This window comes from Danio rerio, chromosome 9, assembly GCF_052040795.2.
Source record: "Danio rerio strain M-AB ecotype USA chromosome 9, GRCz13ab, whole genome shotgun sequence".
NCBI lineage: Eukaryota > Metazoa > Chordata > Actinopteri > Cypriniformes > Danionidae > Danio > Danio rerio.
Window position 1 is genome coordinate 44,959,059 of NC_141029.1, and position 14,273 is coordinate 44,973,331.

At 34.4% G+C, this 14,273-nt stretch overlaps 1 protein-coding gene across 3 annotated transcripts in view; it reads right to left on the reverse strand.

Moving 5' to 3' along the window:
• The window catches only part of ccdc141 (coiled-coil domain containing 141), a 68,324-nt gene that overhangs the window by 19,157 nt on the left and 34,894 nt on the right, over positions 1 to 14,273 (reverse strand). For all 3 annotated transcript variants that reach the window (XM_087268377.1, XM_087268378.1, XM_087268379.1), the window contains exons 16-17: positions 13,983 to 14,144; positions 13,482 to 13,631 (exon numbers count right to left, since the gene is read on the reverse strand). In XM_087268377.1, coding sequence (XP_087124503.1) covers positions 13,482 to 13,631; positions 13,983 to 14,144 — 312 coding nt within the window. The remainder of the gene's footprint in view (positions 1 to 13,481; positions 13,632 to 13,982; positions 14,145 to 14,273) is intronic.

Consider the following 14,273-nt stretch of genomic DNA (forward strand, 5'->3'; position numbering starts at 1 on the left):
CTTTCTAATGATATAACAAATTGTGGTTATGTGTATACAAAATTACGAATAACAAATGTTGCAGGGCATTAAATTACTTACTGTTTATTTCTTTGCATTTTAACTTTGTAAACTATAAAATCATGCATCTCCTCACGGTTTGTCTCATTTTTTTGAACCAACTGACAACAGTTGTTCACTCCCCTCGTTCTCCCGTGCTCTGCTGGCCATGCACACTCCTCCCTGTGGTCGCTGCGCTTAATGCCCATTATGATGCTTTTTTTTTTTAATTCTGAGATATACTTGAACCGTAAGAGGGGAGTTTAATGGCCCTTTATTGATGTTCAAAAATAACTACATTTATTTTAGAAAACATGAGTGCATTATAAAAGCAACCATCAGTTTTGGATGTTCTTTAAAAATACAAGTATTTTCCACAAAAAAAAAAAAAAAAGCAGCATTACTGTAGTCAACACTGATGATAATAATTAGAAATGTTTCTTGAGCAACAAATCAGTATAACAGTAAGAATTCTGAAGGATTATGTGCCACTAAAGCTCATTGTGAAATTCCACTATGAATCAGGAATAAATTACGTTATAAAATATATTCACATAGAAAAGTGTTTTTCAAAATGCAAATACATTCATTCATTCATTTTCCTTCAGCTTAGTACCTTTATTCATCAAGGGTCACCATAGCCAAAGCAACCACCAACTTAACTAGGATATGCTTTACGCAGCGGATGCCCTACAAGCCAGTACTGGGAAATGCTCATTCACTCTCATATTGACACACACTCAAACTCCGGCCAATTTAATTAATTCAATTCACCTATAGCGCATGTCTTTGGATTGTGGGGGAAACCTGAACACCTGGAGGAAACCCACACAAACACAGAGAAAACATGCAAACTCCACACAGAAATGCCAACTGGTCCAGCCGGGACTCGAACCAGTGACCTTTTTGTGACAGCGCTAACCACTGAGCCACCGTTCCACCAAAATGCAAATAACATTGGAAAATCAAACTGCATGTCTGATAAAAATAAGTGCGGCCTTGATGAGCTTAAGAGATTTAATTAAAATTATTAAAACATGATATAAAGATAAGCAAATGACAATTCCTTTGTGAAGAATAACTTTAAACATATTATAAAAACAAAAAATTTAAACAAGCCAGTTGTGAAATATGTTGCCAAATTTAATAAGCTTAATCAAATATAAGAGTTACAGTAAGTGTGCATGGATGTGGGCAGGGTCTCTATCAGAGGGCAAAGTGAGGTTCGGCTGAGTCCAGGGGGATTATTTTGGAGGGATTAATTGTCAGGCTTGTGGATGATTTATAATGCTGATCCATTTCTGTCCAGCCTGATGAGCTTTTGCAATGGTGTCGTGTCTCTAAATGACAGGCTCAAGTGTCGCCCCAAGGACAGCTGCAAACCCAGCATCTACAGTCAGTTAAAGAGACTCATAACCGTCTTACTGGACTTTTCCAACAGAGGGCTGTAGAAGACGTTTCTAAAAACACCATAGATGAAAAGTTCAGATACACAAACACTAGTGACTTTCACAAGGTTTAAAGAAACAACTCTTTTTTTGTTGTTTTTTATTGGGAAATTAAATTTTACACAGTTAAGTTTTCCACTTTTATATACATTCGAGAAGATCTCTGGGTCTGTCAGGAGAACTTTTAGTTTAATATAAATCACTGAATTAGATTAGACAATTAGCATCTTGCTTAAAAAAAAAAAAAAACAACAGTTTTGATAATTTCCTATTTAAGGCTTGACTCTTCAGTAGATACATCATGTACTATGATTAAGAGAAAATAAAAAGTTGCTATTTTTTTGGCCAATTCACTTTCCCTCTAGCGTAATAATCAAGGAACTTTGCTACCATACCATGACTGCAGCAGGCGCAATGATATTACGCAGCTCTCTTATCTAGTTATGCAACATCATTAAAATTAGCAAAACTCTTTTTAGCAATTTAAGCGACATGCTGCTCCTTCCAACTTGCTCTTTTCTGAGTTAACCGCATCTTCAACAATGCTAATGCGCTCTTCCATCTTATCCATGGGCCCAAAAAAATCTCACATATTTTTTAACATCATGAATGACACTAAGCACTCCACCAATCTTAGTGATAGTCACTCATCATCAGATCCAGTTTTTGAATCACATCTAACTCTTGGCAAGCTATGTCACAGGTGGTCTTTCCCTAACCTTCTATAGGACATCTATCATCTATAAATGACACTAATGCTGCGTCTCAATTCACATACTATCCGTCCTAATTAGTAATTGAAATTAGAACTAGTATGTTGCAAATTCTAGTATGTTGAAAAGAGGTTCCAGGATTGTTTACTATTTCTGGTAAAAGTTTGAAGTGTAGAATCGTCAATACTCTAACTGCTGATATTGCCCACAATACATTGCACGTTGGACGTGAATTCGATTAGAACTACAAATGCGGGTAAAAAGTGTAAATAAACCACAAACACGATGGACGCGCGAGATAAACCATCAAGTAGAGAGGCTTTGGTAAAGATGTTTGTATGACTGTTTATTAATATCTACCCAACTGTAAAATATTTAAATTGCATTTTCCGTGTTACATTTCATCTGCAACAACAACACTGAACTTATAAAAGATGTGTTTGGACATTAACATCTGAATGCAGAATTATCCGGCAAAGACCTGAGGAGATTTCTCTGCATGAAAAAATCCTAAATGGCAGATTAACCTGCTGCTGCTTCTCCAATAAGGTATAAAATAAATGTGAAAGAAATGTGGATGATGTGTGAATGATTGACAGGGCTCATGACTAAGCAACATGACAATCTATTAATTAAGAAGTAGTGTGTCCCAAAGCTTGCATACTCTTTTGTCACACACTCAAAAGTATATATTTTTCCTTTACAAAAAAGTACATACTTTTAGGGTGTAATTTAAGTATATGAATTATTACGCAGTATTAGAAAATTCCATTTTTAAAAACACTTATTATATTTAACCAATACAATTAAATCTTAGTAATGTCACATGACATCTCCTTTAGCTAATAAAACTAAAAGATAGTTGCCATTGCTTTACATAATTGGAAAACAGGAACTAAACGAGAGATGAGCACACATTAGTTGACATGCTCTGAAGGCAAGATGGTGAGTTCATTTTTAATAGACAGCTACACAGGAAATATGCATCCTTAAAGGACTTTGTCATTTTTACATAACACAGATTTTTGTCTTTTTTAGTTATTGTTTTTCTAAAATGTGGATAGAAAATTACACAAATCTTTAGAAAACATCCTAAAACGTACAATATATATTTTTAGTTAAGATTAAGATACCTGTCTATGTTGTTTAGTACTATGACCTGTGTACGGTTTCAGAAGAGCAGCATCATCCTCCACACCATGTTCCATAACTTGAGAAAATTACAAATTTGACTTTCCTTTTTTTATTGATGGCATCTTGATTGTTAAATTACCACACAGAGTTGATAAAACAAGCTGAAAACTTGTCAGTGAATAAAAAGGCTGATATTCAGAATTATAAATGAAAGACATCAGCAAAGTGTGTGCCTAGCACTGAGTCATAACCACTCCCCACCCTTGAGTGACATGCTACTGGTCTATTCCAGATTCAGTGCTAAGCTTAGCTAAAAGTGTCCCTACCTGAGGCTGAATAAATACAAAAAAGATGAAACTCAACTGTTGAACTATCCCAGTTGTAAATAATCAGCCAAATTCCCCATCAAAAAAAAGGAATGTTAATTTAATGGTGACTGTTAATGTCTAAACAACTTGCTCAAATTGTGCAAAGCTAACATTTAGGGCGACAGCTGTTTCTTAGGGCTTTGCAACCTATAAAAACAGCAATGAAGTGTTGCTTCAGACCAAAATGTCCAATCTGCCTAAACTGAGAGCATGTAGATTCACTGCTAAAGACGATAGCAGGATTTTTGACTTATACAGTAGTTCCAAATCAACTAATCTAAAAGTATGAATAAGTCAAAGTGGCAGCAATAAAAAATAGTATCCATTTAGTAGCATGTGAAAGCTTCTGTAAGCAGTATGGACGTGAATCACGGTGAGAGAAACAGAACCACTTTTCTTTGCAGATGAGCAGCAGCAACTGTTTAAGCTAAAATGTCAGCTTGTTTACTCATGCATATTTATGACTAGGTGGCTGTTCAACTGGTATGACTGACAACATAAGGTGACTCACATAGACATTAAATGAGAAATTGTTAAATCATTTAGATAACAATAATTCATGTTTAAGGACACAACATTAATGTAATGTAATGTGTATTTATATAGCACATTTATTGTGTATGGCCATACACCCAAAATGTTTCACAATCATAAGGGGGGTCTCTCCACACCACCACCACCAGTGGGCAGCATCCACTTGTATGATGTGACGGCAGCCACAAGACAACGGCGCCAGTGCGCTCACTAAACACCAGCTATTGGTGGAGTAAAGAGACACTGATAGAGCCAATTCGGTGGATGGGGATGATTAGAAGGCCATGATGGGTTAAGGGCCGATTGAGGGACTTTGGCCAGGACACCGGGGTTACACCCCTACTCTTTACGAGAAGTGCCATAGAATTTTTTTAATGACCACATAGAGTCAGGACCATGGTTTAACATACCATCCGAAAGACGGCGCCAACTGATAGTGTAGTGTCCCCTTCACTTTTACCGGGGCATTAGGACTCACATAGACCACAGGTCGAGTGCCCCCTGCTGGCATGTCTAACACCACTTCCAGTGTAATTTTATTTACAAAGGACCCATTAGGTACCAAAAATAAATAAAAATGTCAATTTAAATAAATTAAATAAAACATTTAAAACTTGTATTTCGTTCTATCAACATTTGTATTAATGTATATTATTTGACAATAAGAAATTAATCTTTCCTGAGTAACAACTTTGAATATTTGAATTATTCTGAAAGATCATGTGATGTGTGCTGCCATCAAAAAATAAACAAACAAACAACAACAGGTTTTAGATGCATTGAAAATTCATAAATTTTCTTTTCAGCTTAGTCCGTTTATTAATCAGGGGTCGACACAGCGGAATCAACCGCCAAATTATTCAGCATATGTTTTATGCAGCGGAAGCCCTTTCAGCTGCAACCCAACACTGGGAAACACCCATACACTCTTGCATTCACACACATACATTACAGCCAATTTAGTTTATTCAATTTATCTATAGCGCATGTCTTTGGGATTGTGGGGGAAACAGGAGCACCTGGAGAAAACCAACACAGAGAGAACATGCAAACTCCACACAGAAATGCCAACTGACCCAGCCAGGGCTCGAATCAGTGACCTTCTTGCTGTGAGGCAATCCAGCTACACACTCCGCCACCATGACGCCACAACATTGAATATAATTAGAATAATTAAACAAATTTTGGAATATTTCTTTATATATATATATATATATATATATATATATATATATATATATATATATATATATATATATATATATATATATAATTAATTTTTTATTTTTTTTACTTTTTTATTATTAAATAAAAGGCAGCCTAGGTAAACATAAGAGATATTCTTAAAGAGAAAAATCACCAAAATCATCCATTGATTTTAAGTCTCTGCACTATTTTAAATGCCACTGTAGTGGAGAGGGGTTGATTAGCATCATCAGAAAAGGAAGCCTTTTAACTTGAAGGCTCATTAAATGCTCGATAAAGTGAAGACACAAATTCTCATATGCTGGAAAACTGAAACGTGGGCTGAATCAATGGTGCCAGACAGTGGACTGCATGTGCAGCTACTTTTAGTTTCTAGTTTCCTTGCTCTATTTTAAAGTGTTGCAGCAGTCATGCATTGAAATAGCATTACATCATGTGACACCCAGAACTTGAATAAAAAGTTTTAAAAGCTCTAATTCCTACTACTGCTGTTTCTAGATTACTGATTTATCTAGACCTCTGATCTTCAAGAGATGCAGTTCACCATATGTTGTGTGCATATGTGAAATCTGAGAACATCAAATATAATTTGATAAACAAGGATTTATTTTAGTAAAATACTGTTATTCACAGCTTCACAGTAACAATGACTTCCACACAATCAATTTGTGTTGGGACAACATAATGAAATTAAGTTAATTTATTCGTTTTTGCAAATTTATATGGATTGAACATGAAACAATTAAGGTGTCAGTTTCAGCTCAATTTAAATAAGTAAAAAAAGAAAAAAAACTCAAGCTGTTTTACTTAATTTCATGGCATGTTCTGTCTTTAGTTTAAGTGATTTAAGCTCAAAGTGCCCATAAAAGTTTGCTTGGCCAGTTGAGAATCCCTGGTTTTAACTGTGCTTACTCATAAACGTGGGAAAATTGAGCTAACTGTCCTCTAGAGGGAGACAGAGATTATTATTATCACAATAGTAATAAAGAATTCTTTAAAGTTATAAATAACACGTTTCTGAATATATAAGATGGAAAAAATCACCTATACAATGCCATATATTCCGTTAAATAAAATTACAAAATAACATGCATATAGGTTACAATGTCAATTAATTTTAACCAGTAAAACTCAATTTTGTTACACTGTCATGGCATCATATCCTCATTACCCATGCAATAGTATAAAATATAATAGTTATAATTTCTTATTTCCATAGCAAACTAAAACATGAGGATGTTAAAAATTGTAGCAGATAACTGTGTTGCACATTATTTTATGAATTTATTTTGCAGTTAGTCACTATTCTATTAAGCTTAGGGACAGAACGAGAGGTAAAGGGATTAAAGCAAATCCTGTCAGATTTCAGTCAACTGTGGATGGAAAGATAACTATGATTCAGCGGTCCTTTATGGCTTTGTCAATGTACTTTAACAATATGTATTGTCCTGAATCATTCCCTTTCTTAACAGGGAAACTGCCTTTTAACAGTAAGTGATAAAGCTTTGATGAAAGATCTGTCATGAGCATTATTGTATATGCGTTTATTGGAGCCAATTTATCAGCTCAACTTCATGTATGAATTCAATGGAATTTAGCTCATGAAAATGAGTTGGATTCCCCATGCTTTCAGAATGCATACATATTTGTAAATGGGTGGTATATTTAATCAAATGCACAGATACAGGTAACATTATTAGCCCTCCTGTGAAACTATTTCTTTTTCAAATATTTCTAAAGTAATGTTTAACAGAGAAAGGGATTTTCCCATAGTATATATCTTCTCTGATGAAATCTTTTTTTTTTTTTTTAGTGTGGCTGAAATAAAAGCACTTTTTAAAAATAAATAAAAAATATATATCTTTATGTTCAACATTATTACCCAGATCAATCAGAGTACTGTTCTGTAAAAGTGAAGATTTATTCAGCAAAAAACAACCTCATGGATGCATGATATCTCACTTACTACATGGCTACTTGCCACAATACATAACAATTAGACATAAAACATTGTTCTGACCCATAATATTTTAGTATTTCTTTAATAAAAATGCAAAGCTGACAGAAACTATACACTAACTAGCACGTTAGCCATTTTTTTTTCAAATGGCTACAGAACAAACAGCTGTTGTTCAGTGACTTGCCTAGTTAACCTAACTCACCTACTTAACCCAATTAAGCCTAAAGATTTAAGCACTTTAAAATGAATACTAGTATCTTGCAAAATAATTAGAAATATATAATGCAATGGCATCATGGCAAAGACAAAAGCAATTATTATTATTACTGTTATGATTAAACATCTCCTTTCCATTAAAGGTGCAGTATGTAAGTTTGACACACAGTGGTGGAAATAGGTATTGCATTCCTTGATCAAAACAAATGCAAGCACAGGCTACCAGATTGAGGATCAAGAAGCAAGTCTGACAATCGAGCCTAAAGGCTGATTTAAACAGTGTTCTCAATAAATGTAATGGCATGCGAGAGGTTTTTGTTCTAACCAACACCTCGAATTGATATATTAGAAACGGCTTCTATTTTTTGTAGCTGAGCATCAGAAAACAGACAATGATCACCTCAGGTAAACCGCATGTGCTTGATTCAGTGCTAACACTGAGTTTGAATGCCATTTTACATGACATTTATTGCAAACCAACACATATCAGTGACTCAGCATCTTCATTTAATAATGTTCAAGAGGTTTAATATTTATTAATTAGATTATAAACTTACCGTTTCTTTGGAGTGCAGTACGTGCACTATTCTGTGTTTCTGAATGGCTGTGTATAAATTTCTGTCGTGTTTCGTCTGGTGCAAAGAGCAAAATGGCTTTTCACTGCAAATCTCGCCATGTAGCGTGTTGTTAGGACACAGGGTTACAATGTAACCTGCTCACCTAATATTTACATTATTTGCTAAATAATAACCTCACGTGGAACTCTGAATCTGCTTCTCATTTCCGACTCTGCTATTGTCCACCAGATGTCGCATTTCGATCATGGGCTCATGCTTTAAGAGCCTTTTTGAATGAAAGAATGAATGAATGAATGAATGAATGAATGAATGAATGAAATAGCTTTTTTTCCATCAAGGCAACCCGGGGTGCTGAAATATAATAGTCTAAACTGGCATTGGGCGGGTTAAAAGAACCAAAACAAAGTCAGCTTTCTTCTACTTCAGCATTGCTTTTCAGATCAACAAGTATGTTCATTTGGAATGTTTCCTAAATAGGAGCAAACATATGATGGTAATTGTATGTTTTAAAGGAGTCAAAAACGTAAAGACAGCACCTTTAAACAGTACTTGTGAAATATTTGACAAACAGTAGGGCTAATAATTTTGCCTACAACTAACTTGCTTAAGATCAAAGTTCGTAAAGTGCCATCACTACTAAGGGAAGTTAGCATTAATGAACTTTTCTGTTTTGAATAAACAACCTCAATTGTCAACCTTTACATACTGTAACTTTAAGAATGCATAAAATGTTTTTCAATTGTTTTTAGTGCCTCTAAACGCCAGCCACTAAATCTAAACTATTATTAACAATTGCAATCCATCTGACAATAAAAAGAAACCAAACTAAGACAAATGAAATGAATATGTTCCCTTTATACACAGAAACTAATTTGTCTCCTAATCAAAAATCAGACACCATGAAACCAATGTGTGGAACTCTGAATCTGCGTCTCATTTCAGACTCTGCTATTGTCCACCAGATGTCGATTTCGATCATGGGCTCATGCTTTGAGAGCCTTTCTGAATGAATTAATGAAAAAAATAGCTGTTTTCCATCAAGGCAACCCGGGGTGCTGAAATATAATAGTCTAAACTGGCATTGGGCGGGTTAAAAGAACCAAAACAAAGTCAGCTTTCTTCTACTTCAGCATTGCTTTTCAGATCAACAAGTATGTTCATTTGGAATGTTTCCTAAATAGGTGCAAACATATGATGGTAATTTTATGTTTTAAAGGAGTCAAAAACGTAACGACAGCACCTTTAAACAGCCTTGTGAAATATTTGACAAACAGTAGGGCTAATAATTTTGCCTACAACTAACTTGCTTAAGATCAAAGTTCGTAAAGTGCCATCACTACTAAGGGAAGTTGGCATTAATGAACTTTTCTGTTTTGAATAAACAACCTCAATTGTCAACCTTTACATACTGTAACTTTAAGAATGCATAATAAAACGTTTTTCAATTATTTCTAGTGCCTCTAAACACCAAACACTAAAGTTAAACTATTATTAACAATTGCAATCCATCAGACAATAAAAAGAAACCAAACGAAGAGAAATTAAATGAATATGTTCCCTTCATACACAAAAAATTATTTGTCTTCTAATCAAAAATCAGACACCATGAAACCAATGTGTAAAGAACCCTATCCGATGTTCTGTGCCCCAGGAGGTTTGCAGCGTAATCCTGGGGATTGATTGTTGGATTTTGTGGTTTGGGTGCAGTAAGTATGTGATAAGGGTGGAATCCTTCCTGCTATCTGAAGTGATGAGAGACAAATGGCAGGATCCCTCAGTCAACACAGCGAGAGACAATCCCTGCAGTTCACAGACTAAATTTAACAAGGGCAGACAAGCTATAAATAATTCAGGGTGAGAGACAATGAGAGTCAGCCACAAAAGCCCTGCACGATTGTGTTGTTGAGCCTTGGATCTGTGGGCCGGGAAAAAGTTAACAAGATCTTTAAAGTAAAATGACAGACAATAAGGGCAGACCAAAATCCTTCTTCATACAGTTAAAAGGGTCACAGCCATGAGAAATAAAGTGATCTTTTGAGATAAGATATTTCGTCGCTGACTTTCAGAACTCAAAACTTTCTCACCAGGGAAAAGAAGCATCTGTTGAAGCTAAGTTGAAAAGGGGTCACATATGCTTTTTTTACAAGATGTAATGTAACTCCCAGGTGTCCCGATGTGTCTTAAAATTTTTGACTGAAAATATCTGATCTTTTTTTAAACCATGCTGTACCTTGTCATGCAGATGCAAAAACACATCGTTCCTGCTGCTCCCACACTTGCTGCGTATCAGAGAATTACTCCCTTTGGAGTGACTTTGTAACTTTACATTGAATCTTTTCATGCTCAAACACTCAAACTTTACGCATTACAGAAAGTTGAAAGCACGAACAGCATTATATAATCTCTTTAAAATTGTATGTTTTATACACATGCTGCTATACAGTGTCTTTCAGACGAATACTTCTGAAAGGATGAACAGAGTATGACTATTCATTTATTTCACACTTTAAAACACCATCACCTTATACAATTCCACGCCTTTTACAAGATGTAAAATAAACATTTGGTGTCTCCAGAATGTGTCTGTAAAATTTCAGCTCAAAATACCCATCAGATTATTATTATAGCCTCCAGAATCTGCCCCTTTTGGTGTCTGAATACACTGCTGATTTTGTAGCCTGTGGCTTTAAATACAAATGAACTGCTTCTCCCTGCCCACCGTTCTAAAGTGCATGTCTGCTTCTCATCGTGCCTTACGTCAGATAAACAGCACAGTGACAGACAAAGACTCAGATGAAGCTAAAATACAGCTCATTAGTCAAAAATACCGAGTAATCTTATTTGATGTATTGGTGGTGGAGTTGATTCAAGGTTTTCTGAATTAATGAGTCTCACACAAATACCGTTTGCAGTACAGACACATACACATGTGCGCGTTCACTGACACCATGCAGCCGTGGTGATAATATCAGTTAAGAATTACATAGTGATATTACTGTATTGCAAACATGCTCTGTTTTAAAAACGTTTTAAACTTATAAAACTTATAAAAATCACAAAGAGTTGTAACATATTTAAATCCCAGTTTATTTGCCAAAAAATGTTCTGTGGACATGTGTATACATGATGTTATATAAACATCGTGCCTGTCAATCAATTCGGTGAGCGGGGAAAACCGCACTCCTGCGTCACGTTGCGGTGAGCCTCAAAATCATTGGGATTTGGGTCCTATTTTAACGTCAGGAAATTTTAAAAAGAGACTTATTGTCCTTATATCACTCCAATATGACTGTGGACACACTATACCTACACACAGTTCTGTTCAAACAGCTAACACATTTGATTTTCATCATAGATGCCCTTTAATAAATTATTTGAGAATTCTTATATTTTGAGAAAATATATATTTTGTTCAGGATGTAAACATTCACTGAATTATACTGCTGTAAAAATGCATCAGATAAATATTTAATATATATATATATATATATATATATATATATATATATATATATATATATGTTTTTTTTTTTTCATAAATCTTAGTGCTGATCAAAACTATACTAAATTTCTTAGAAAATTACAGGATTTTAATTTTAATTGCTAAATTCATAAATTATGTCACTGATTTGGTGAAACACACACAAAATGACGTATTTTTAATAAGTAATTATGGATTAGATTTTTTAAACATTTTATCACAGTCTTGAACATGTAAAACAACATTGCCTTTGATACGTGGTTTTTAATTAATTTCCTTTTTTTCTTCCTAATTTTTTGTTGGTGGCTGTTTTTGCTCCAATAACTTCCATTATAACCACATTTTTTGATTACAAAACCATGACTCCATATAGTCATGCATTTTTGATTGTTAGGGGTTTTCCTTGTTGGGAATTTACCATGTTGCATCGTTAACCCTTTAAATAGGTCTGTGCAAAAAAAAGCTTGAATTTTAAATGGAGAATAACTGCTAATTAAAGTGTGTGTATACTTTTAAGGACTTACCTCGATGTGTCTGAGAAATTCAAAATATGCATCTCAGCTCTCAGAACTACATGTAGTAAATAAAAACAAAGACTGTGTATGTATGCACCATCAAATGTGGTTATAATAAAAGTCAATGGGGAAAAAACAGCCACCAGTAAATTAGGAAGAAAAAAATGAAACTCTAACATACAGTTGAAGTCAGAATTATTAGCCCCTTTTTGATTCGATTTTATTTTATTTATTTTTTTTATATTTCCCAAATGATGTTTAACAGAGCAAGGAAATTTTCACAGTATGTCTGATAATACTTTTTCTTCTGGAGAAAGTTATATTTGTTTTATTTCGGCTAGATTAAAAGCAGTTATTAATTTTTTAAAAACAATTTTTGGGACAAACTTATTAGCCCCTTTAAGCTAATTTTTTTCAATAATCTACAGAATCGTTATACAATATAACATCGTTATACAATAACTTGCCTAATTACCCTAACCTGCCTAGTTCACCTTATTAACCTAGTTAAGCCTTTAAATGTCACTTTAAGCTGTATAGAAGGGTCTTGAAAAATATCAAGTAAAATATTATTTACTGTCATCATGTCACAGATAAAATAAATCCGTTATTAGAAATAAGTTTTTAAAGCTATTATTTTTAGAAATGTGCTGAAACAATCTTCCCTCCATTAAACAGAAATTGGTGAAAAAAAATAAACAGGGGCACTAATAATTCAGGGGGGCTAATAATTCTGACTTCAACTGTACATCAAAGCCAATGTTGTTACTAATCATTCACATGTTCAAGAGTTTGATAAAAGTGGAAAAAATCCAGTCCACAATTACTTCTATATTAAAAATCTGTCATTTTGTGTTTTTCACCAAATCAGTGACATCATTTGTGAACTTAGCAATTGAAGAGTACAATCCTGTAATTTTCTAAACAATTTAGTAGTTGTGATCAGGAGGTTGATTACCAAATTCAAGCAAATAAATAAATATACAAATAAATACAAATGCATGTCTGTATGTATGTATGTATGTATGTATGTATGTATGTATGTATGTATGTATGTATGTATGTATGTATGTATGTATGTATGTATGTATGTATGATGCATTTTTACAGCAGTTTAATTCAGTGGATGTATTCATCCCAAACATAACAAAATGGTAGTAAATTTGAACAGTGCACAAGGGTTAATTCATGTTTTTTTTTTTTCCTGAATTGTTGCTCAGATGAGATTAAGAGGGCAGCTTACTCATTTGGGAAGTTTATATAATGATCCAAACCCTGGCCATCCTTACCTCACTGATCTCTTCCTTATAAAGACAGAAGTGGACATTGCTCGTCAAACTCTCTTCACATTTGCTGGCCTTAACGATCCAATCAGTACTTCCTTTATCCAACTTGACCAGTTTCTCCTGCAACTGCTTTACTGTCAACACCAGCACACGCTTACAGCATAAGACAGGGATAAAGGGAGAATCAAGGTCATTTGTGGCACTTGTATAATATTATTTCTACCAAAGCAAAAACAATTGTTAAGCATGATGTACAGTAAATGGAGAAGCATGGTTATTTGTGGCACTTGTCTCATATTATTTCTACCAAAGCAATAATAACTGATATGTATGAGGTAAATGGACAAACATTTGAAGCATATTATATCAAAGTAACAAGAATTGATATGCATTTATGCATGAAAAACAGAAAATAATCATGATGGTGTCACATGTTTCTGTTATTATTTTTATGCTAAAATAGTCTGGTTCAGGTAAGGGCATGCAATATTGTAATCAACGAACCGACTGCTGCACATTGCTGGTGAGATCTGCACCCAGTGAGAGAGCGAGCTTGTAGAGATGGCGGATGTGTCTCTGCCTGTCTTGGTGCTGGGTCAACTGTGCCCTGGCCTGGCTACTGTCACTGAACACACTCACTGGTTCCGCATGCAACACTGTCTCCAGCTAAAATAGAAAACATATAAAACAATCAATTATGCTTTAATTATGGAATAATATACAGTTAAAATCAGAATTATTATACCTCCTAAATTATTAGCCCACCAAATTTGTCCCAAATTTCTGACAGAAAGG